We start from the raw sequence: 23,124 nt of genomic DNA, 5'->3' as shown, positions 1-23,124 counted from the left end.
GTTTTCTGACTTGTAGCGCTCAGATCGTGGTAGATTGTTTATGGACAAGTATATGGCACCGTTTGAATACGTGGAGTTCAGAAACGGGCCAAACCAATCTACGTTGAGTGTGAACAACAGTGAACGGTGCTGACTCAACAAACGGCCTGCCTTCACGATCACGAAACTCCCGCCACATGTCACCGTCGTAAATGTCAAACGAGTTATCAACAATTCGTCTACGGCTCCGCCATTCCTCAATCTTTGCCTCGAATCCATGCCGCAAAAAAAGCCTCTCAATAGTCGCAGACAAGGGCTGATAGGCATACTCTTTTATAGGCACCCAAAGATTACCGACAGTTTGAACAATTCGTTGTCGCATAAACTGTTGTAGCGGATATCGTCGTTGGTGCATGTCCTTGGGCAATGAGGATCAGATGCAAGATATAGGCTGTGGCAACGAGAGCAGCACACATATTTACGCAAGTGATCGGTCAGTGCAGAGAAGCCAGTGATACGACGGAGAGTAGCAAGCGAGGTAGGGATGGAAAAGTTTGGCCGGAGATCACCAAGAAGTAGAACGTAAAAGTCGATGATGATGCATGACAAGTGCTCGGAAACGAAGTGTAATTGGAAAAGCACGAGGAAGAGAACGACAAGGACAAAGGGATGCGGATAATTATGAATTCCGGTAACAGGAGGAGGAGGGGGAGGACCAAGGTGAGTGTCTTCGGTTTATTTTTGGAAAAAAGGTTGTAAGTACCGTGTAGTTCAGAGCTCTTCTATTTGATTCAATAAAACTGCCTTTCATAAACCAACCTGCGTCAATGGCGGCTGCCTCACTATGCATTTCGCCCCCATCATTACCGAACTCAACATCAGCAGCACTTATGACAAGATCATTGTCATTTTGCTCTCCATCGGCAACTTCATCCTCAACTGCGAACACATTATCCTCGGCAGAAAAAGGGACATGAAGACTTGAAACGACGTCTACATTACATAATAACGATAAATGACTTATTCGCACATCTATTACACTAACAATATAAGTCTCATACCAGGGGAGGAAGAATCGACCACCACATCATCATCCATGTCCATATCAGTATCGTCGCCTGGCCGCAACGGTGATGGAGTTGAGCTTTGGCGCAAATTGGCTTCAATATTGGCTACAATGGCACCCACTAGTAGATATACAAGATACATTGATAAACTCAATCTTCGGGATGCGTGTAAAACAAGTACCATTGTGTGAGTAACTCTGTGAAGCACCATTTAAAACGCGCCGCTGATGATATTCGTGCGTTCTGCTTGGCACCATTTGGAAGCCAGTGTTGCTATTTGCCCTCGAGCTCACTGGACAGAAGCACGCAACTAACAATTCGTTGCGATTGAGGTCCATTGTGCCAAAAAAAAAAAAAGTGGAGATTAAGAGCAAGTCGAAGTGTCCAGTAGTAGTACAGAGCCCCTCTTATATTTTAATACATCTGTATGCTTCTACATATCTTCTACCATAACACATTATGCACTTCCTACTTTGTGTTTTTTCTATCACATGTTACACTCTCTGTAATGATACACATTTACACTAAAGAGTCGGGGATATGGTTTTTGCATAACAAGGTATAAATAATATTGGGGACCATGTCTATATTAACGTTGTAACATGCATAACTAAAACAAAGACGAATGTGTGAACCAAAAAAGCGGATGTCCTTTTACGTACGTAGTGATAAATAATATTTTGTCGATAGAGCCAACAACTGAGGCACCACGCGTACTTTCAGTAGTTCATGAATGTAATTATTATTATTCCTCGAGTCGTTTTACAAAGCAGAGAAAATGGAAGGCCAAAGAGGAGAAAGTTCATGTAAAGCATCAACACGCGTACATACATGTTGTACACACTGTATTGTCTTATGTATCGTGAACATTTCGCAGATGAACAGATTGTCGATGAGCTCTTTGCCAAGGTTGACGAATAACTGATTGAATCCAGGTGTGTTAATTGGGACATTATATATTGGCGTCAATTAACAGACTGCGCCTATAGACCCAACTTTGAAATTGGTGATCTTGAATGGTATGGTATGGTTTTGTAGTTTGGGTGAATGTATGGGAGAAAGCCAACGCGGGTCATGTTATGGTCCTTCATATTGATCACTTATACAGGAAGTTGCTGCTTTATCCGAAAGGAAACTATCAAACCTCTTTTGTCCCATGTACCTTCAATGGGAAGGGGATAGATCAAGACAAGGGCACAGCTCAGACGACAAGAAAGATAGTTATGCATGCGCTCAATTTGCGATTTGGTTATCCCATCCGCACTACTAATTATGTAAGCTATGGTAATGGATACTACTGCTCTTCAAGTTCGTTCGCTACATCGACCCCATGTATATGTGCATCTCAACTCTTATTCGCTTTATTAGCTGTTCGTCATAGGTTTACCTCAGAAGAAGACAATTGGGGTTTCTCTCGTCTCGTCAACTTTGATCGTATATATCAGCGTGATGATGAAACGAACGTGCTCCGTTACTAACACAGGGCCAAATATGGGTAAATGCTATTGTGCGCGTATTCAAGGATCCAACAAGCTTGCTGTGGCATGATTTCATTAGATAAGAGTGGATATATCGAAGCAGAAATTTGATCCTCACACTTTGCTCATTTTATATATTTCCTTTCTTTTGATGCTATAGCTATGATTCAAAAAAAAAATTGATCTCGTAGGCATGGTAAAGGCCGGATTTTCAAGATACCTCAATGTTTTATTGCAGCTAATTTTCCACACCAAAATTTTTGAATGAAGCACCCGCAGCATTCTCGCAGAACTACAACTATTTTTCTTTCATTTGCAATCCTCCCCTAAAGCAGTAGGTACTGTAAGGGAGAGAATATGTACATACCCACTTTGTCTAGCATCGCTGATTTTCCCGCGCGCCACCTCCACAGTACCGTCGTCGCTAAGTACCGTTACATGTACACCAGCTCGTCGATTTATGATGTCGTTTCTAGGCGATGTCACTTGGAGATAAACTTGCCGACTACTCCAGGCATCCAAAGCTGCATAGTGTACTTGCTCGTCAGTAAGTCGACCTTCCCAGTTGCCTTGTTGTAAATCCTTGGATAGACGATGTTGTACAATTGTTGCACACATATTGCCAGACTTTTGATCCAGTAATTAGTTTGCATTTGTACTCGTTGCATATTGTCAACAGGTCCACGACAATGGATGCTTGAAGGTCATTGAATTGTTGAGGAGAAGTTTGTGAAAGCCGAGTGATATCATTTTCGATGTTACGCCCAACCTTGATGATATCTTTGCGATTTAAGCAGCGTCCAGATAGCGTGTGGCAGATGATGATATGGATCAGCGACTATACGTGGATGAACGTCAGTACGAAGAGATTCGATTTGTGTTTCAAAAATCTGTTTATCGGCCTCGACTTTGTCAGTATGACAAAGGATTTCTCGGTGACGATGGCCATGGGCAGTAAGACTTTGTAGCATGGCTAATCGCAAAAATTAGTTTCGGTTACTGTAATGCATCAGGAAATAAGCTACAGCCACGGAAAATTTGATTTTCGTTATGTTGTAACAACTTTATCTGTACCTTAGTGTTTATGTGATCATGAGTAAACTATAGCATTTTGCACCCATAATTAACCCTCTTTGGATAATACAGGAAGAATGAGCCTATAAGAGCTAACAGTTAGGAAGAAGAAGAGGCACCTGCGTTCGTGATTTTGAAAAGCAACACTTCTCAGTATAATATATTCACTTCTTTTAATGAGATTCGTCAGCTTGAAAAGGCGGTGCCTTATCCATTTCTTCTATATCAATTGAATTGTTGTGTTGTATTGTTCAGCAGTGTAGTGGACACGTAGTATTGGATTTTTAAAGTTCAATGCCTTGGTTGTAAAAAAAATTCTTGGACCCTTTGTCAGCGGACCAACGGTGAGGCGAAAAGAGGGACGATTGAGGTTACACAAAAGAAGGGACTGGACCAAGATTTGCATTAACTTCGTTTACGGCACGTTGTACCATCGACTTTCCCACTCTTTCTTTATACACCTTCAATCTGCCTCTTTTCATATGATTAAATGATTAAAGAGTTTTGTTTTGTGATGTTTCAAAATCTTATAACAGCTTAGATATATTCATAGCGCCAACGATTATTATGGAACATGTGCTTATAGTATTTTTGCTGGCACTAGTGGATTAGTTTGTCTTACCCACTAGATGATTTGAGACTATAAACGATTATACATTTATCATTCTCGTTGATACTGTTGTCACTATCGCTTCCTCCAATATCTTCTTAAGAAACCATCAACAAAACAAGCGAGCATGGGATCCGTCTCGCATCACATCATAATGATAGTTGAAATACACATTATGAAACGAGAGATAGAGATATAATAAGGACTTCTTGTATACAATCACTTGTCTGTTCATTCGAAAGATTCAAATTGCCGTTTATTGTCGTTTGTAGCCTTTCGACACCTTAAACAACCTTCCAAGAACCTGTAAGGTCTCAAAAGGCCTAAACGGTAATCTGAGATCTTGGATGTTATAAACTGGTCTGATCAATCATAAACCGGTTTGATCAAACATAAACTGGTTTGATTTATTGTAAACGCTTATCGAATATTCTGCATAGAGTTCCGTCTGTGTTGTATGGGCTGAGTTTTCTATATAATTCAGATACACAACAATCACCCCGCCAAGACAGTATAACTTCTCTTTCTTTTGTATTTTTTCCTGTTGTGCTGTAACCTCAAACCCTCCTCCACCCCAACAAGTTAGTATGGGAAGTAACACGTCAAGGGACCTTGGCAATAATGCTTCTTCCTCTTCCTCTTCCTCGCGTCGTCAGAATGGTCGTCCAACCAAAGCAAAACAAACTACCATTCAAGAGTATGTTGATTACGGCACCACATTACCTAACGGACTTTATACAGCACAACAGGATTACAATATAAAGAATGTTCGACGACTCATTCGTGAAAGGAAGCTTTCGCCATTTTACAAAGGCAAACACCCACTCTCACCTTCTATATGCGTGCGTGTGTATACAAGTATGTATGCTAATAAATGCAATTGTACTATTTAGGTTTATCTGACCCACCCGAACCGCAGCAATCCGAAAAAGTGTCTTCCGAATTGCCACCGTCACCACCAACTTTAACAAACAGTCGACCACGGAAGAATTCTTCTTTGCAACAACAACAGCAACAGCAGATAGAAGACCAAAGAAAAAAGACACTTTACAATAACCCTGTTGAATGCCCCATTTGCTTTCTTGTGAGTGGTGTGTCGAGCATAGAGTGTGGGACGAGGTCGGGTTCTTAATTCGTGTGGTGCCATTGTTGACTTTGTTGATAGTATTATCCATCCAATATAAATCATTCACGATGCTGTGATCAACCGATATGTACCGAATGCTTTTTGCAAATCAAACGGCCCATCGAAACCCCCTCGCTACCGGCTGCATGTCCGTTTTGTATGGAAGATAACTTTGGAGTTATTTATGAAGCACCAGCGTGGAGCAGTGGCAGGGTAATTACTTGTTTTTTATTTTCTGTAATGCATATTCCAACACCTGATCACCATACTTACTGGCATTAATGTTGTATGTTATAGCCTCGCTCCCCATCATCGTCATCGCCAGCACCCACCAACAATCGACCTTCCTCCAAAGTCAGTCCTCGACATACCACGTCCGGTGTTAGTGACGGCATGATTCCACGACGCAAAAGTATCAATCATAACGATCCGGACGTTGTTCTTGTGGACCATGTTCGGCCGGATTGGCGCGAGGCACCTGTTCGTACTGGTCGGTCGCGTCATAATTCGGAATCGCGTGGCAGTAACAATGACAATGGATTCTTTCGTACTGCCTCGCCCTTGTTCACGCGTCCGGGTCGTTCGGCTTCGTCAGCTGCGCATTCAGAATATCATCATTATTTGACTGCCATGAGGGATAGGAACATGGATTTGGAAGACTATTTTGTCATGGAGGCGATCAGGATGTCGTTGGCTGATCAAGAGCAACTGCAGCAACGTCAGCGTGAGCAGGAGCAACAACAAGAGGAGAACAGGTCAGCAGAAGGAGATGGTGACGGAGGCAACGAACAGCAGCAAGAACATCAACAACAATCGCCTCCATCTACGGATAGCAACACAACCCCTCTCATCACGACAACAGCAGCCACATCCAATAACTCGTCTACGTAACTTCCTTTGAAACCTTGTACATTAAAAAACCCTCCATACGTCATTCATATCCAGCAATGACACCAACCAAGCTTTGTGAATGAGAGAAGAACTAGGAGATGCTTTTTTTGGTTCATTCTTTCATTTTCTTTTTGCTTGGCATGAAAGCCATCGACTATGTACATAAATAATAGGCTGTTGTATGTAAATTGTTTCTCTACTTTTGATTTCCTTTCTTTTGATTTTTAAATTCAATACTCTTCCCAGCCCTATTGTTTTATTTGAATTAGCACTGTGATTGTGATAAAAAAAAGATCATTTTCAAATGGTTTAAAAAAAACTTACCACAGAATCCAAGCGCTCGACCTTGCCGAGTACTTCAGTCTCCATCTTCTTCATATAAGCATCCATCTTTTCGAGGACACCGGGAATAAATGCACCAAGCATGCGGATGGCAAGGAGAGCTGCATTGGTGCTGTTGTTGATGGCAACTGTTGCCACAGGAACGCCGCGCTATATGGACCGTGCATCAATTAGCCACATTATCCATGTAAACGCCACCACATACGCCCCTCCCTTTTTATACTGTCCAGATCATGCCATTAATATAAAAACATATTTGCAACTTACAGGCATTTGGACAATGCTGTGTAAAGAATCGACGCCATCGAGCGAGCTACCCTTGACGGGCACACCGATAACTGGCAACGATGTCATGGCGGCCACCATACCAGGAAGATGTGCAGCGCCACCAGCACCAGCAATGATAGCCTTCAAGCCACGCTTGGCAGCCGACTGAGCATACTCAACCATACGCATAGGTGTACGGTGGGCAGAGACAATAGACAACTCAAATGGAATACCAAAGTCCTTCAAAATCTTGGCACCAACCTTCATGACAGGCAAGTCTGAATCCGAGCCCATGATAATGCCGACGAGAGGACGGAGCGACAAGTTGCGTTGGACATCGGGCTCCATGGCCTTCAGAATGGGCTTCAAGCGTTCTTGTGCCTGCATCATGGATTCACCTACAACAGTGATATGACCCATCTTGCGTCCAGCTCTGCATTCCTTTTTACCGTACAGGTGGATTGTGGCACCGTCAGCCAACGAAGCTTCGTGACAAGGCTTGTAGCATTCAACCATATCCGATGAGGAACCAAGGATATTGACCATGATAGAAGCGGGCACCTTCATGGCTGTGGATCCCAAAGGCATATCCAAAATGGCGCGCATGTGGTTTTCGAATTGTGAAGTGTCACAGGCCTCGATGGTGTAGTGGCCCGAGTTGTGGGGTCGTGGAGCAATTTCGTTCAACACAATTGTGCCATCTTGCATCAAGAACATTTCAACACCAAAGATACCGGCGCCAGGGAACGATTTGATGGCATTCATGGCAATCTCTTGAGCCTTGTTGAGCACCGCACCATCAGCCTGAGCAGGTGCAATCACCAGGTGACAAATGCTGTTTTTGTGGATTGTTTCGACCATGGGGTACGCACGGACCTCACCATTGGCACGACGCACAACCATCACCGCCAGCTCCTTGACAAAAGGTGCCCATTTTTCAGCATACAGAGGCAGGTTGTTCAATGCTTGCATAGCAGGCTTAATGTCAGCCTCGGATTTCACGACATAGTTGCCTTTACCGTCATAGGCCATGGTCTTGGCCTTGAGCATGAATGGATAACCAAACTGCTTGCCAGCAGCCAACACGGCATTCTCGTCAGGTGTATCCAAAGACTCGGCCACAGGAATACCGTGGGCAATCAAATGTTGCTTTTGTGCATACTTGTCCTGGATCGTCTTGACCGTCTTGGCAGAAGGATGTACTTTGACTTTACCCTCAGCCTCAATTTCACCCAACACGTCGGCATCCACATGCTCAATTTCAACAGTCAAGACATCCACCTTGCTAGCAAGTTCGCGAATCTTGGCAGCGTCCTTGAAGGCACCGTGAATGTGGTCTTGCGTCGACTCGATTTGTTTGGCAGGCGCGTCAGTGGGGGCATCGAGAATGGTCACCGATAAATTCAATCGCGAGGCAGCTTCGACCATCATACGGCCAAGTTGGCCACCTATTTTATTAAGTCTCGTTATTAATAAAAGATAACAATCTTCTTTTTTCTGCTTGTCGTATACGAAGCTTAAACTTGCCTCCAAGAATGCCGACTTTTTGGCTGTTCATTTGCTTTAAACTTTGACAGGGAAAGTGTAAGAGAGTACAAGAGTTGCAAATTTTTTTAATTTCTGGATATGAGTCAGGTTTTGCCATATCAAGCATGGTAGGGACTCCGTCGTTGTATAGATTTGATCTGCTGCATCATCTGAACAGCCCACTGATCAAACAACGATTATGCTGCTGGCTGCGATGGATTTAACTTTTACACAAAAATAATACAGCCGCTATTATGCATGGGCGTTATTTGTGATCGGATATCGTTACTCATCGTCATATGTTTTCTTTACCAACACATTTCAATTTCCAATAGCCGAAGACTGCAGGTCTAATTTTACAGACCATCTTTGATCTTGTACACAAGGCAGATGGAATAACCAGTAGCAGTTACATGTCACGCATGTGCAACTTACAGTATTAAGCTATTAAAATAATGATTCACGGTATTAGAGCGATTTTGCGATCAAGAACACTAAATAATGAATTTTTCTTTACTTCAATCATGGTCGTGTAAGGGACAGATATAATTACAAGTGTTTATTCACATCGAGTTGCCGTAAATAGTTTGCATAGGGTATTACAGTGCAAATATACCGAAGTAAAATTACAGCATAAGATATTATATATACCTCTCCATCCGTATCTTAACGAGTATGTGCATCATAAATAAAAGCAAGAGAGATAGTTTCTAAAATATACGAGAAAGAATCAACTACGATCGAGTTTCTTTCGAGTTAAATGGTCACATAGACTTAAAAGAGAGCACCAAGAGCTTTCGACTAGCAACAATAAGCACCGCACAAAGTATTTGACGCTAGCACAAATGGATGATGGTAGAGTCCGACACTGATTAGAAGTCGCTGATCTAGCTAGCTCGTCACTGAGCGATACATACAATAGGACGAGTTCAGGATACTATTAGACAGACTTAAAAGACCTTTACGCTTGAGCACCAGACAATGTTTATGTACACGCTTCTTAACGCTTGCTCATCTTGTGCCTAATTCTCGGGTCAGGAGATGATGGGTTGTGTTCACACAACATAGTGGATGTATTACTTACAAATTAGGCTAAAGTCTTTAAAAAATGGAGGATTCAAACGGTCTCACTTTGTCCGTTTTAATCGTAGTCGCGATCGCTAATACTTTGTGTGGCCAAGGTAAGAATCAAAGCGTATGGGTTAACCAGGAGATTGAAAGAGCTGTTCGTTGGAGTCCCTGCTTCTGACGAGAAATAATATGTGAGGATCGATGGTCGATCCAGCCCGGTATCACACCCTCGTGTAGAAAATAATCACTCAGCTAACGTTTGTACAACCAAAAAATTTGGTAACAATAAATAAAACAAGCGCCGAGTTTACTTTCACAACTCTTTTTCTCTTCCTTTCTGTACAATACGCGCACCCAGACGAATAATAGGTTACAACGACAATAATGGATCTCGGCTTCAGCATACCCATAATCGTACTCGGCGCTCTAGAAGCCTTAACTGCACTCGTACAAGTTGTGCGGACACGGCAACACTATACACGCTACACCTTTGTATTTCTGGCTGCAATCTTTAGCTTTATTCGACGGATCACCTATGTTGCAGCAATAGACGACGGGACATGGGACCTGGACATAGTCAAGGGCAACATGGCGCGTACATTTTTATACCAAATGTTTGTCCCATTCTTATACTGTGCCTTTTTCGCAACGTGCCAAAATATGATCACCAGCACCACTACTGTCGATACCGCGATGCCGACAACAAGGATGACATCAACAAAAATATATTATGCAAGAAAATTGACAGGTACTATCTTGGCGTATCTGTGGACCCTCGTTTTAATCATCGTCAATATTGCCTACTGTGCCGTTTTTGCCCGCAATTTTCCAATGCTAAACAGCAGCCTGACACAACAGCTCCTCAGCATGTCCGGCATTACAACACACGGAACATGGGCATACACTGCTTTTGCTATATTACAACTCGTGTCTGGTTGGAACCAGCTGCGTCGGTATTCGGTGTCGCTATTACTCTATCTCGGTATCGTTCTGATTGCCACGATTGGCATGACGGTATCAACGGCACTTTCTTCTAATGTTTCGACGATTGACGATGAGTTTACCCAGAGGACCATTTCTTTTGTCCTGGTGGAACTCGTTGGTCTTCTCGGTCTATTCTATGCTTTGTTTGCTTCGATCCAGTATTGGCAAAATATATCAGCACCAGCGTCGCCATCCTCTCTGAGAAACAGTTACAATCAGCAGCAAGTTAAAAATTTTGATGACTGTTATGCACCAGATTCCAAGCTTAGCCCCACTGATGTTGCGCATGAAATGCACCATTTGGAAGATGTGTCTCAAAAATCCATGGTGTCATCAACATCGGGAGCAACGGCGTATCAACAAATGGACCAGCGGCCTATAACACATGTCGTGTAAGCATATCCTGTGGAAAGAAAAATGATCTGTCTAAATAAATGGAAGATGGTGGTAAGTATATATATTTTTTTCTCTGTCGGTATTATAAATACTATGACTACTGCTACTGACACATCATTTCATGTCATCTACTCTGATTTTAAACGATTTAAGGTAGAAGTACCTATATGCATAAGCAGAGTACGTATAAAAGATACCTCCATAATGCTTTAATACCATTTTTTTGCTGTTTTAATCAAGAGTAATACTATGTTGAATCATACACTGTGTTATTTTACGCCTGATCTTGTATTCCGTACCTAATTTTCTATTTCTTGTTGTTTTCTTCTAAGTATTAAGCACAAAGAGAGACAAAAAATCTATGTAAAGCCTCAGAGAGACAACTGTTGATACAGGGACTTTATTGCACATAGTAATTACACTTTACATGTACATTTTGATCCATACGTTAAGCTGCTATGTCATATAAAAGTAAGAACTTTCAACACCGAAACTCTTTTTATCAATATATACCTATGAAGAAATGTACTTGATCACATCATCTTTTATACAGCTGACTTTAAGCCCCACTTCCTAGACTATAGTTTTGTGGATTGAGCAAAGCAACGATTGTTTGTTCCATAGTAGTAGCCATGATCATAAGAATTTCAAGATGCTGTTAATCCCAGCTTACATCAGGAAACCCTGCAAAAAAGCGCTGCTGCAAAAAGCGGGGGAGCACTGTATTTCCCCATTGCAGTGGTCAATTGGGTGTCGTGCCTAACCCAATCGTGGTTACACTACTCATACGATTCAGCATTGACACACTATAACAGGGCTTCTTCCATACTGACTGCTGAGCTCTCTTCTCACTTTTATTCCACCTACTTTGTAAGAATCTTAACTAGCAGTATTCTTTTCGATATACGCTCTATCTTTTTTGCACTCCTTTTACAACTGGCAGATTACTGAGATAAATTGTAGTATAACCTATCATAGTTTTTTCCTCTTTACTCACAACATCTTATGTTCTTTAACCTTTGATTTAAGATGTGTAACAGCTAAAGATAGTCGCTTTTATAGTATCAATACTTGTTATTTCATGAATTATGATGATAACAATCGATCTGCAACGATGAGATGCAATGAGCCCCTGCCTTCAGCAGTGACAGCTCCAGATATTTGTTGCATATTATATTTGCGTACTTGTTACGAACGGGAGTTAGTTGTATGATAATCGAGACACTTTTTTGAAACCGGCATTGGCTGGTCTGTGTGGCTGCGCTACCTATTTATAGGCCCATTGTCCTGTTTACATAAGCTGGATCATCTGGTGGAATGTTTCCGTGCTCTACATAATGCGAATGTGTTGCTTCTATGCAGATGTGTTTAAGCGGTCTCTATAATGACTGGCTGTATATGCTATTGAGTATCTTATCATGATGTCTTTTGCAGCGGTGGTTCAACACAGAGAGAGAGCATATATCGGATAAGCTATTTGCCGCAGCGGGTATCGGATAAACTACTTTATTGGCTATTTCATTTGCATCAGCCCCAGCTTAGTGGGGTCGACTTTTGGTGCCCGTAACCTCTTTTTCTGGAGACAGATGACAAAATAAGACATTCCAAAAAGGTTTTTTCTGTTTCCCATACATACATGAAAAGCTGTGACACCTTGAAGGTGGGTGCCAATTTGTCGTCTATCGACTTTCCACACCATTTTTTCATCAGCTTAAACTATCCCTTTGATAAGATGCAACATGCGCCAAGGTATATGTTTATTGCAGATCACAAGAATATTGAACCTCTCAATGCAGATAATGCAAATTGCAAGTTGCAAGTTGCAAGTTTCTTATATTTATTTGACATTCTCAAAAACTCGTTCAAAAAGTGTAGAGGTTGCATTTGCCGGGAGTTGCATATCAGCGGGGGCCCACTGTATGTTCGTTGCTATGATGATTATTTGTTAAACATATAGCTCACGTGTGGAGCAGTCAACTACATACGAATACTCGCTCTCGGGTTGTAAATTGCGTTGCATTAGAAGGCACGCAGACGCCTGCCGATGTGTGTAAATATTTGTAAACCTTATCACTGATTTTCATGACTGCTAATGATGCAGATACGTTGGCGTTTTCAACGCATTATGCAATGTCCTATAATGACTTCCAATCTTCAAAGTCAGGCTATTCTATAGGTCACGATAGTTAAAAAATGCTTAATACGACGAAGTAAAAAAAAGAGGATGCTACAACATTTTACTTTTAGATCACTGTGGCATAATCTATCAATGCTCTCCTTTTAGACTGAAATGTATTCGGAGCCAATATCATGCGAACACCTTCGTTTCCAACTTATGCAATTATATATTTCGTGAGAGAAATTGACGACGGAGATACAATACCGCGTGGTTGGTTTGATACCGTCCTCAGCTACTGAGGTATCTACCATTGTATACTTTAAGCACGTTCTCCGAAAGGAAGGCTAAGTACAGTACATGAATTACAATTCGATGAGCTGCTGCCAATCTCATGATACTTATAATATTATGGCTTCGAGGGATGTAACCAATAGTCAACGTCGGATGAACACACAGCAACAAAGGGTCCTATTATTTTGTAACCCGTGATGTGAATAGCTAAAGGTATAAATAGGGGTTCTTTATTTCTGCTTTACAATTTTCGCATCAACTAAATAGTTGTCCTTTTTCATACACTATTTCCCAACGCACATAAAAAACCAATGACTAAAATTGAGAAAACATTATTGGGTAAAGTTGCGGTCATCACTGGTGGAAGTCGAGGCTTTGGCGCTGCAGTCGCTGAAGCAGTTATTGAGCGCGGCGGGAAGGTTGCGATTGGAGATATTTTAATAAAGGAAGGAGAATCTACTGCCGAAAATTTTAATGCAGCGTAAGTAATACCATTAGCACCAACAATACTGTTCACTACATGCTTCAACATTAATGCGAAAAATTTAATATAACATTCTCTATATACTTACAGCGCCGCTGCCAAGGTGGCAGCCTTTATCCAATGCGATGTCACTAGTTACAAAGATAATATTGCACTTTTTCAATTCGCTGAGAAAGAATTTGGAGGCGTTGATGTAAGAAGAAAACTGTGGTAAATGTTTTTCTGTCACTGTTAACTTTCTTGATACAATGTTTGTAGATCGCTTTTCTTAACGCAGGCATTGGTGGTAAAGCTTCCGATATTGCATTTTTGCCTCCTGATGGTATGTTGAATGGCTACGCGAACAATTAGCACCATTTGTCGCTCTGGTAGAGCTGACCCCAGCTTTGTCACTACTGTACATATGTAGATGAGCTTGACGCAAAATGCATGGATGTGAACGGCACCAGCGTCATTAAAGGTTAGAACGGATATATAATGATAAAATACTGTCAAAATTGTTTTGCTTTTATATATATATAGCAATGTCATTTACACCTTTCTCTATGGCTAATCGTCAATTGCGTATGTGCAACAATATCTTATATGATAGGGACGAAGATTGCTATCCTTCATATGGCAAAGAAGGGAGGTGTTATTGTGAACACTGCATCTATTCTTGGTACACACACGCTCCCGTACGTGATTTAATACTATACTAAGTTTCTGTGGTTATGCACATAACGCGCTACTAATACTTTTGAAATCGCACAATGATCTGCTTTATCTATTAGATCCACAGCTGCATACAGTGCTTCCAAGCATGCAGTTGTTGGATGGACGCGTAGCTTTAATCTTTTGCCTCAAGTGTGCGGTATTCGTGTCAATGCAGGTACGTATCCCCCCCATCGCGCAGTAAAATATTTAACTCCGTCATCAACGGATGTCTGGTGTTCTGATTGACTAATCGATTCTATGCATATTATGTAAATATTTAAATCTGGTCACCATCAGTGTGTCCACATTTTGTTGGTAAGGTTTAAAGAAAATTCTTCTTTGGAATTTAGTTTTGACGCACTTACAATGCACATGACCATTAAATTGCCAAAATCTTGTAGATACGGACTTGATCGCGATAAAAAACCCGGAAATAATAGCAAAAGGAGGTCCGATGCTCCAATTGATACCAAAAATCAACAAGGCAACTGTAAGTACTGTCGTGAAAGCCGTACTTACACTTATTGAAGATGAAAGTAGAAATGGTAAGTTGTGAAAGCTCAATGTAATAAAGTTATGTTCACGTATCTATACAACGATGATTATTAAGTTTACATTTTTGGAGTACGTAATACTAATCTATCACTTTATTATAAATAACGCGATATGAATATGAACGATTATAAGCCCAAACTTTGCTCGCTTTACCCGGAGATGTCATTCGCGTTGAAGAGCCACCACCGCCTCTGAGTAAGTACATTTATTAATGGCTTCGTAGTGAAAGAGATTGAGTAGTTTTGACACTGGATAAAAACAAGCAGCTAGCTGACATATAAGACTAATGATTGTTTTTTCTACCACAATAATGTTTTTATAGTGGAAGGAGTCACCCCACAGTTCAAAGAAGACTACAAGCAGTATGAGCGAGACTATGTGAGCTATTACAAGAAACAGCTGAAAACTTCTCTAGAAGTATATCAGAAAGATCATCATTGTGCCTAGTAGATTTGTTGGCGCTTACCTGCAATTCTTTGTATCCAGCAAGTTATTTGATGCAATTGCTTATTTTTCATCAAACGAGATAGCAGGAAAAGACTTCTTGCCAGCAGAACATTTTTTCAGCAACAATATATCAATAAACTCGATAGAGGTTTACATAACTTATGCGGGGCTAAGATGCTACTTGTACTACTTTATGAAGATTCTACGATATCCATGTGAGATACTATTTTTGTAGATTGTCATTTCAATTTAAACGATTTGAGTAAGCATCGCTCATAGTAGTATGCACTATAGATGTTTGAAATTACTTCATTTTCGCTCTTGTAATATATATTGAGAAGTTTCGATCTTTTCTTGTGAGTGATCTTGGTTTTTTAGGGATGTCGATGTATTATTTGTATGTTGTATTGCTTATTATTATGCAAACAACCTATCGTGGTCGAGTTTTTAATTATGGGCAGTGCGTCAGGAGGTAGTGATAAAAATTGTTTGTTTATCGCACTGGCTGCTTAATTCGCCAAACCGAACCTGTTGTGATTTTCGATCGAGACAGTTAAGCTTTTGTTCGTGCATAAGACGATATGACGGAGTGATGGTGTCATGAATTCTAGTGGACTTTCTCGGTTAAATAACTATCCGATGCCGGTCCTAGATCAAAACTCTTAATACATAGCTTATAGCAACAGCTCATAATCCCACGCACAGAGAGAGAGAGAGACAGAGACAAAATGTAAATCAATGCACACAAATTTGTCAATCCGAGTTTCTTTGTTTTTGCTTTGTCTTTATGATCAAGCCTATCGGTGTATAACTACATTAAATGCTTCGATAACGTTCCGAATCTGGACTCGGTTTTCTTGCATTTCAAAATGATGCTATTGGTTCCAAAGACATTTCCCAGCTATTGGCTCTAAAGAGATGAAAAAAGTCCGACTATGCAAAGTTCCAAGGTGCGGATAATGTTATTCAAGTGTGAGTGGAGCGTGTGAGGGCGCTACCGGAGGCAGAGGGATTATAAGCAACTTTCTCTCTTCTCTTCTCAATTTTTACTCTTTTTTATCTCGTATAAAACTAGCTAATACTTCCTACAGTAATTACCATCGCAAACAGAAAACTTTAAACTATAAGCAATGTCAACGCCACGAAGGAGGATAGAAACGGATGTCATGAAGCTGTAAGTTATATTGGCTTTGAGAAGTTGAAAGGATTTGTGTTTTGTGCAGTTTCTTGACACTAACGTAATTCATGATATACTTTCCGCAGCTTAATGAGCGATTATGAGGTCACCTTGGTCAATGACAACATGCAGGAATTCTACGTCCGATTCCATGGGCCTACTGATAGTAAGTATGAGTCAACAGTGTGAAAAAAAAGGTGAGTAAGATTCATTGCAGAGACTTACTAAAACTGTGTCTGGTGTCTGTCAATAGCACCATTTAACGGTGGTGTATGGAAGGTTCGTGTGGAGCTCCCAGATCAGTACCCTTACAAATCGCCAAGCATTGGTTTCATGAACCGCATATTTCACCCCAACATTGACGAAGTGTAAGCCTAATTTTTCCAAGCGGTTTCTACAAGTGTTTCTTTTCAACAGGAAAGAGAAGGCGAGAAAAGGAAAAAGAAAAGTCAAGAAAAGAGTGTTCACTAAGTCGATTTTTGTGTGTTAATAGGAGCGGATCTGTCTGCTTGGATGTGATTAATCAGACGTGGAGCCCAATGTTCGGTACGTTGTGTCCTGCTTGAAAGGCTACTGACAAACGGAAAGAGGGGAAGACATGGTTTGCTAACATGTTGTGTATATCATGTAGACATGATCAATATATTTGAAGTGTTTTTACCACAACTGCTGCGGTATCCCAACCCAACAGACCCATTGAACGGCGAAGCAGCGGCACTGTTGATGCGAGAACCAGCAAAATATGAGGCCAAAGTCAAAGGTATGTTGGGTGTATAAGAAAATATGTGAATGGGAAGAGTGCAGAGAGTATGGGAGACTTGTAAGTAGTCAATGGAAGTAACCCAAGAATGGTGGATTTGAAATACTGTAGACTATGTGTCCCGTTTTGCAACAAAAGAAGCAGCAGATGCAGCAGCAGACGATAGTTCGGACGAGGATGAAATGAGCTCGGTCAGCTACGCATCCTCCGAAGACGAAGCAGCTGGCATGGAGCTATAACAGCAGCGCAACCACAACGTCCACGCAGCAATTCTTTCTACCCCCTCTTTGCAAATAACAAGTACCCCTTCTTCTCTATATACACTTCACATCACGCAATCTTTATTCCACATTCTCTTCCTTTTTCCCCTCTTTTCTGTTTAAGCATGACTTCATTGGCTTTGATAAAACTCTACAATCTGGAGTATATAACAGCAAATTAACAATCAACACCTCGGGTTTTTTCTTTTTTACGTATTATGTTTATATAAAGCAAACAAAAAAGAGAAAAGAAAACAAACCTGCTCGTTCGTTGTACAATCTTCGGGTTCCTTGTCATCTCGGATCCGAACAAACCGTGGGAATCGTAACGAAATACCTTTGGTATCATCCACTAGGCCAACGCCAGCCATGTATCGAGGACTGATACTCAGATCAGCACATTTGACCTCCCATACTTGTTTAGGTGAAAACCACACATCCGGTTTCTCTGGATTATCACCAATCTGGTAGTACCGTGGCACATTTTCAACTTCACGATCCTTGAGCTTTTCATAGAATTCCTTTAGGTTTTCGTCCGAAAAACCAGTACCGAGCTTGCACACTGTCTGATAGTCACCAGATTCGGGGTCATAGCATGCTAGCAAGAACGAGCCATACACTTTGGTGCGCTTGCCTTTGCCTAGGAATGCACCGACAACAACAAGATCCATCGAGTCGCCCACGCCGCCGTTGCCCAGATAATCTTTTTTGACCTTGAGCCAGTTACGTGATCGTTTGGATGGCTCGTACGACGCTTCATCCCCATCGTAGATTTTCACCATCAGACCTTCACAGTTGCTGTGGATGGACACATCCAGGAACGTTTGGATATCCTCAATATTGTTGGTATCCATATGGCGTGCAAAGAAGAATTCGTTCTCGGTTTCTTCGAATCCTTCACGCAATTTTTGTCGTCGTACATTGAGTGATTCTTGCAACAATGACTAGGTTATATTCAAGATTGCCACGAGTAAACGTTAAAATTAGTTTATCCCGACGGTTGAAAGGTATAGAGAAACAGCAAAAGCAATGTTACCTCGCCGTTCATATAGAGACAATCAAATGCGAATATAGCAACTTGAACAGTGATTTCTTCTTCCTTGACATCTTTTCGCTTGCGAGTGCTAAGAACCTGGAATGGCAATATGCACTTCTTTTCACGATCCCACGCAACGGCTTCGCAGTCCAGGATAAACGATGATGTGGATGGCTTGACCCATTTTTTCAACTTCTCAACAACGTCAGGGTAACGTACAGACATATCTTCAGAGTTTCGACTGTAAATTTTTGTGCTGCCATCCGGTAGTTTGTGGATCTAACATTGATAACGATAACACATTTCGCTTTTAGCACATATTTTCAAAGTTGGATACATATCATATGAATGACCAAAGTATTACCTGTGCTCTCTCACCGTCATATTTAAATTCGCATGTAAATGGATGTCCTTCGAATCGATCTAATACTTCGGTCAAACTCTTTGTGGGGTGCGCCAACATGGGCTTAAGTGGGATTCCTAAATAAACATCCGGTTCCAGCTTAATATACAAAGAGCTTTGTGAACAACGCAGTTTACTTTTCCCTCCCCTTGTATGCATATATACCTGCTCGCATTTTGCACCGGTCTTCAAGTTCATCCAATGAATATTCGAGCAGTGCAGGCACAATCATGTCATATGAGGGAAGTTGACTGTATAGATCCTAATATTAGCAACCAATTCCATGATCTTAACACTATGTCCACTTTCAATTACGGGAAAAAAAGAAGAAACTTACTTGTACACTGATTTGATAAGATCCACTGCATATGTAAGCTTTTGCTCCTTTTCTTCTGTCTTCATCTTTGCTGATTCTGGCTTGCTTAGTACGACTGAATGTGCCAAAGCTGATAGGACCGTTTGTTCTGCGAGACCAATTCGGAGCTTGCCTTCGAGTTGTCTGATCAAATATTTTGCTTCGTTGCCTTTACAAGCAGTCAGCAAACTTCGGATCTTATCGATCTTGCTGTTTTGAGACTAAGCAGACGAGAAAAGGGGTGTTAATGTTGTGGATTAAATTCACCTCCTCCCAAGCTCTGGTATGTTATATCAATTTACAGATTTTCCTTCAATTTTGGCTATTGCTTTCAAAGTCTTGAAGACATGGCTCACAGTCAATGGTTTGGGTGGGAACAACACACGCTGTGAATTTTTACTATTCTACTGACGATTGTAAGTATACATAAACTTCAAATGTGCTCATTCGATTACTTTTGCTTTTTTCTTTCTTTTCCATCAAATTCTCTAAAATGCCTTCGCATAACGTTACCTTCGCAACAGTACCAAGGTCACCCGTTTCATGGTAATCCTTCTGAATTTCCTTTACAGTGCGTCCAGTAGACTTTTCGATAGATTTGATCAACAACGATTCACCGATACCAAGTTCCAAACCTTCATAATCAGGACATAGCTGAATGAAATAAACGATTTGGAGCATGAGTATCACACTGTAGCGCTTAGAAGCATCCCATCCATCCATCCTTTTTCCCTTCAACTAATACAATTATTTCCTAATTTTTGTTATACCTTGTTGATACACATGTAAAGCGTGCTCAATAAGTCATCCGACTTCTTTCTGATTACTTCGACAAACAATGTGACCAGATACTCGGTAATTTCTAGGCGTTTTGTTGTTGCTTCGCATGCTTCGAAAGTCGTACACAAAACTGAGTAAGGTACACTGTACACATATTATTTAGCACCAGTGATGATTGACATATGCGTATATCTCAAATACTCACTCGCTTCCTGCCTTCCATGTCATACCAAGTTTAGAGCTTGTGTCTGCAGTCGAGAAACATGCCCTGTAAATCAGGTAACGAAACGTATACAGAAGCACATTAAAATCTTCAAATATAAGTGTGATCTAAACAAAGTATTAAATACAAACATGACTTGAGCAGCGGTCTTGTCATCCTGCGACTCTCGCTTTTGTTCTTTTTCTTGTGCTTCTGCCTCTTTCATTTCCTCGTCCTCTTCGTCGTCAGCAACTAGTGGTTTTTGCTTTTTCGTAGTATCCTCATAAGCAGCTTCCTCAGAATCGTCCGATAAAGGACGTTTGCGCTTGTCGCCTGAATGTACACAATAATTCGTTAATCGATCAATTGTACTGAGTGACACCTTTTTTTTAAATAGTATGTAGTTGATACGAGTTAGTGTACCTGCGGTTGTTGCTGCTTCTGCTGCATCTTTGTTGCTTGTTTTTTCAGTAGTGCTACTACTGGCGGTTTTGTTTTTTTTCTTTCCTCCAAAGAAATCCCTATTACAGATCAAAGCAAAAGACACAATTAACGTTCACTCGCATATATTATTTTCCATGGAGACAGATTTGGAGGATCGATTCTTACAATGTTGCTTGTTTTTTCTGACCTGCCATGGTTTCACACGCACACACACACACGAGTATAAGGAAACGAGAAGAACGCGTTTTTTGGTAACCAAACGCGTAAATTAAGTTTATTTCAAGCTCCGAGTATTTTCTACTTTATTTAAAACCGTGCTGTGCATCTGCCTGCGCAACCCACACATTCTTTGTAATGCTGGCGCGATGCTTATTTTCATCCTTGATCTGATAGCTATCTGGCCAATGACTCGTGTGCCTTCTGGTGTTGCCTTCCGGCGAGGGCTTCCAGTTTTCAAAATCACTATCGAACCGTGGCTCGCGATCTGGAATTCCTTGATCTTCTTCAGGATGCTTCTTATGATGCACCACGTGAAACTTGTTTTTATTTGACTGAGGATCATACGCGCTCTTGTTCTTTTTCGACGTGTTTGCTATTATGCCTGTAGCATCATAGAGAGACTTGGAACTTTGCTCACTAGGAGCACCGGGGACTGACAAGGGTGGGACCTTGACGCGACCGCTTTCGGGATCAGCATTGAACCAATTTTTAATGTTGTTTCCGTTTTTGCCGTTTTTGTTTTTCGTACCGTTGGTCGTCTCGTGGGACATACTACGGCGAGCCACGTTAGCATATGATTCGCTTGGCCAGTTCTCGATAGATCCTTTGCGCGTTGATGATGGTGGGATGATTTCAGCATGGTGGATAGCCTGCTTGCCGGTTGGCAAAGATTCGTTACGCACGCGCAGTTTAGGAGGTGATGGAAACTCGTGTTGATATGCATTGTGCTCGTATGGGTTATCGTGATCTTTGCTCTTGCTTCTGTCGGTCGTGATACTCGACGGTGTTGACGACGCTGCTGTAGCAGCGTTCGAAACAGGGGATTTGGATGATCGTGATACGGCGGATGACGATGGTGTTGTTGCTGGTGCTGAGAATTTCCATAGTTTAAACATGCCTTGCACCTCATCGTAGGCCACATCAGACCCCTGGAATTCAATATCTTCTTGCTCGCGCCATTCAAAAGGCTTGTTACCCGTCATTGTATGCTGGAAAAGGAAAGAAAATGCACGATCAGACCAAGACATGCGGCGTGAACCTTGTACTTGCTGCTGATCTTGATCATAATGCTGTTGGTTGAACAACAAGGACAAGGGCCAGGAGTGACGGTCTTGTTGCCTTTGCTCTGCTGACTTGCTTTGACTTTGCGCTGGGAGAGGAAATTTATTATGCAATGGACTTTCTCCGTGCTGCTCTTCTTGCTCAGCCGTTTTAACACTCATGGAAATGGGTCGTCCTTGGTCTTGTTCTCGTTCTTGCCCCGAGGGAGGATGCTGTGATTGCTGCTGCTCTGGTGACACCTTCTTTCCGCGTTGCTCTGGCGATGAGACTCCATCGATACCTGTGCTCCATGCATTCAGCGTCTCCGACAATTTATCAATCAATGACTCCGTGCTTGATGACGATCTTCGAAATACTAATAAATCAGCCAGAGTAAAGTCAATAGAATCTTTTTCAAATTTTACATCCATTATGTGTGTTTCAATGTTCGATTACCATTTTGGCCCGCAGCTTCGATTTTTTGGACAAACGATTCGCGCCGTTCTTCAGGCTCCATACTTGGGCGACTCAAAAACATGGGACGCTGCGTTGGGTGCTGTGAATTGTTTTGATCGTCATCACCGTAAGGTTGCTGCCGCTGTCTTTTGGTCTCGATTTGCTTGCCTTTCCAACGCTGTTCGATCATATCTGCAATAGACCGATTTTTGCTATGACTATGACTGCTCAATCCACCGGACTCGTCACCCGTGATACTGCCTTGACGTCGTTCTTGACGCGTAGGATGGTACGAGTCTTCGTCGTAATGGCGTGTCGGTGCTTGGGTTGGACTGTCCTGAGGACTATAGCTCGACAGCTGTGTATAATCGCTTTCACGGTCGCGACCATGATCGTCAGTTGTAAAACGATTCATATTGTCGCAATCAAAACCAGTTAAAAGAGAAAGTGTGTGTGGTCAAAGGGAAATAGGCAGATACGTTGCATGGGAATAACCCATATTTTTTAAAGAAAAAATTTCACACAAAGTTTATGCAGACACATATAAAAACTTATGCAATCAAGAAGGCAAGCGCTGTTTAGTACAG

At 41.5% G+C, this 23,124-nt stretch overlaps 8 protein-coding genes across 8 annotated transcripts; 5 read left to right on the top strand and 3 right to left on the bottom strand.

Annotated features, from left to right (window-relative positions):
• The first annotated feature begins 2,246 nt into the window (after positions 1 to 2,246).
• Positions 2,247 to 2,531, top strand: BDB00DRAFT_859386 (uncharacterized protein). Its single transcript, XM_053125926.1, has 2 exons — positions 2,247 to 2,330; positions 2,415 to 2,531. Exons 1-2 carry the CDS (start codon positions 2,270 to 2,272, stop codon positions 2,522 to 2,524), a joined length of 171 nt encoding a protein of 56 aa, XP_052972918.1. The 5' UTR covers positions 2,247 to 2,269; the 3' UTR covers positions 2,525 to 2,531.
• A 2,264-nt stretch (positions 2,532 to 4,795) lies between these two features.
• BDB00DRAFT_879466 (uncharacterized protein) lies at positions 4,796 to 6,225 on the top strand (the record flags this gene model as incomplete). The annotated part of the gene is made up of 4 exons (XM_053127870.1): positions 4,796 to 4,991; positions 5,102 to 5,292; positions 5,374 to 5,547; positions 5,632 to 6,225. The coding sequence occupies 4 exons, from the start codon at positions 4,796 to 4,798 to the stop codon at positions 6,223 to 6,225; spliced, it is 1,155 nt and encodes a 384-aa protein (XP_052972917.1).
• A 230-nt stretch (positions 6,226 to 6,455) lies between these two features.
• BDB00DRAFT_885435 (phosphoribosylaminoimidazole carboxylase) lies at positions 6,456 to 8,392 on the bottom strand (the record flags this gene model as incomplete). The annotated part of the gene is made up of 4 exons (XM_053128411.1): positions 6,456 to 6,473; positions 6,550 to 6,717; positions 6,835 to 8,282; positions 8,362 to 8,392. 4 exons carry the CDS (start codon positions 8,390 to 8,392, stop codon positions 6,456 to 6,458), a joined length of 1,665 nt encoding a protein of 554 aa, XP_052972916.1.
• A 1,372-nt stretch (positions 8,393 to 9,764) lies between these two features.
• BDB00DRAFT_934102 (uncharacterized protein) lies at positions 9,765 to 11,288 on the top strand. The gene is made up of 2 exons (XM_053129142.1): positions 9,765 to 10,863; positions 10,966 to 11,288. The coding sequence occupies exon 1, from the start codon at positions 9,817 to 9,819 to the stop codon at positions 10,810 to 10,812; it is 996 nt and encodes a 331-aa protein (XP_052972915.1). The 5' UTR covers positions 9,765 to 9,816; the 3' UTR covers positions 10,813 to 10,863; positions 10,966 to 11,288.
• A 2,200-nt stretch (positions 11,289 to 13,488) lies between these two features.
• On the top strand, positions 13,489 to 15,693 carry BDB00DRAFT_859373 (uncharacterized protein). The gene is made up of 10 exons (XM_053125925.1): positions 13,489 to 13,703; positions 13,797 to 13,899; positions 13,965 to 14,028; positions 14,116 to 14,166; positions 14,299 to 14,383; positions 14,480 to 14,577; positions 14,700 to 14,717; positions 14,804 to 14,947; positions 15,090 to 15,152; positions 15,280 to 15,693. Exons 1-10 carry the CDS (start codon positions 13,534 to 13,536, stop codon positions 15,402 to 15,404), a joined length of 921 nt encoding a protein of 306 aa, XP_052972914.1. The 5' UTR covers positions 13,489 to 13,533; the 3' UTR covers positions 15,405 to 15,693.
• Positions 15,694 to 16,288: 595 nt separating this feature from the next.
• BDB00DRAFT_934100 (ubiquitin-conjugating enzyme E2 8) lies at positions 16,289 to 17,580 on the top strand (the record flags this gene model as incomplete). The annotated part of the gene is made up of 6 exons (XM_053129141.1): positions 16,289 to 16,578; positions 16,668 to 16,747; positions 16,835 to 16,949; positions 17,075 to 17,127; positions 17,213 to 17,341; positions 17,453 to 17,580. Exons 1-6 carry the CDS (start codon positions 16,535 to 16,537, stop codon positions 17,578 to 17,580), a joined length of 549 nt encoding a protein of 182 aa, XP_052972913.1. The 5' UTR covers positions 16,289 to 16,534.
• A 152-nt stretch (positions 17,581 to 17,732) lies between these two features.
• Positions 17,733 to 21,015, bottom strand: BDB00DRAFT_879461 (ATP-dependent DNA ligase; the record flags this gene model as incomplete). Its single annotated transcript, XM_053127869.1, has 13 exons — positions 17,733 to 17,759; positions 17,862 to 18,545; positions 18,638 to 18,916; positions 19,002 to 19,117; positions 19,206 to 19,291; positions 19,378 to 19,616; positions 19,698 to 19,799; positions 19,909 to 20,049; positions 20,166 to 20,305; positions 20,406 to 20,443; positions 20,530 to 20,710; positions 20,801 to 20,898; positions 20,987 to 21,015. 13 exons carry the CDS (start codon positions 21,013 to 21,015, stop codon positions 17,733 to 17,735), a joined length of 2,160 nt encoding a protein of 719 aa, XP_052972912.1.
• A 108-nt stretch (positions 21,016 to 21,123) lies between these two features.
• BDB00DRAFT_934098 (uncharacterized protein) lies at positions 21,124 to 22,969 on the bottom strand (the record flags this gene model as incomplete). Its single annotated transcript, XM_053129140.1, has 2 exons — positions 22,538 to 22,969; positions 21,124 to 22,457 (listed from the first exon to the last, which is right to left on the bottom strand). The coding sequence occupies exons 1-2, from the start codon at positions 22,950 to 22,952 to the stop codon at positions 21,124 to 21,126; spliced, it is 1,749 nt and encodes a 582-aa protein (XP_052972911.1). The 5' UTR covers positions 22,953 to 22,969.
• Positions 22,970 to 23,124: the final 155 nt, after the last annotated feature.

The sequence above is a fragment of the Zychaea mexicana genome (genome assembly GCF_025766255.1).
Source record: "Zychaea mexicana strain RSA 1403 chromosome Unknown BDB00scaffold_175, whole genome shotgun sequence".
Classification (NCBI taxonomy): domain Eukaryota; kingdom Fungi; phylum Mucoromycota; class Mucoromycetes; order Mucorales; family Lichtheimiaceae; genus Zychaea; species Zychaea mexicana.
This window is presented reverse-complemented; position numbering and strand designations above follow the sequence as displayed.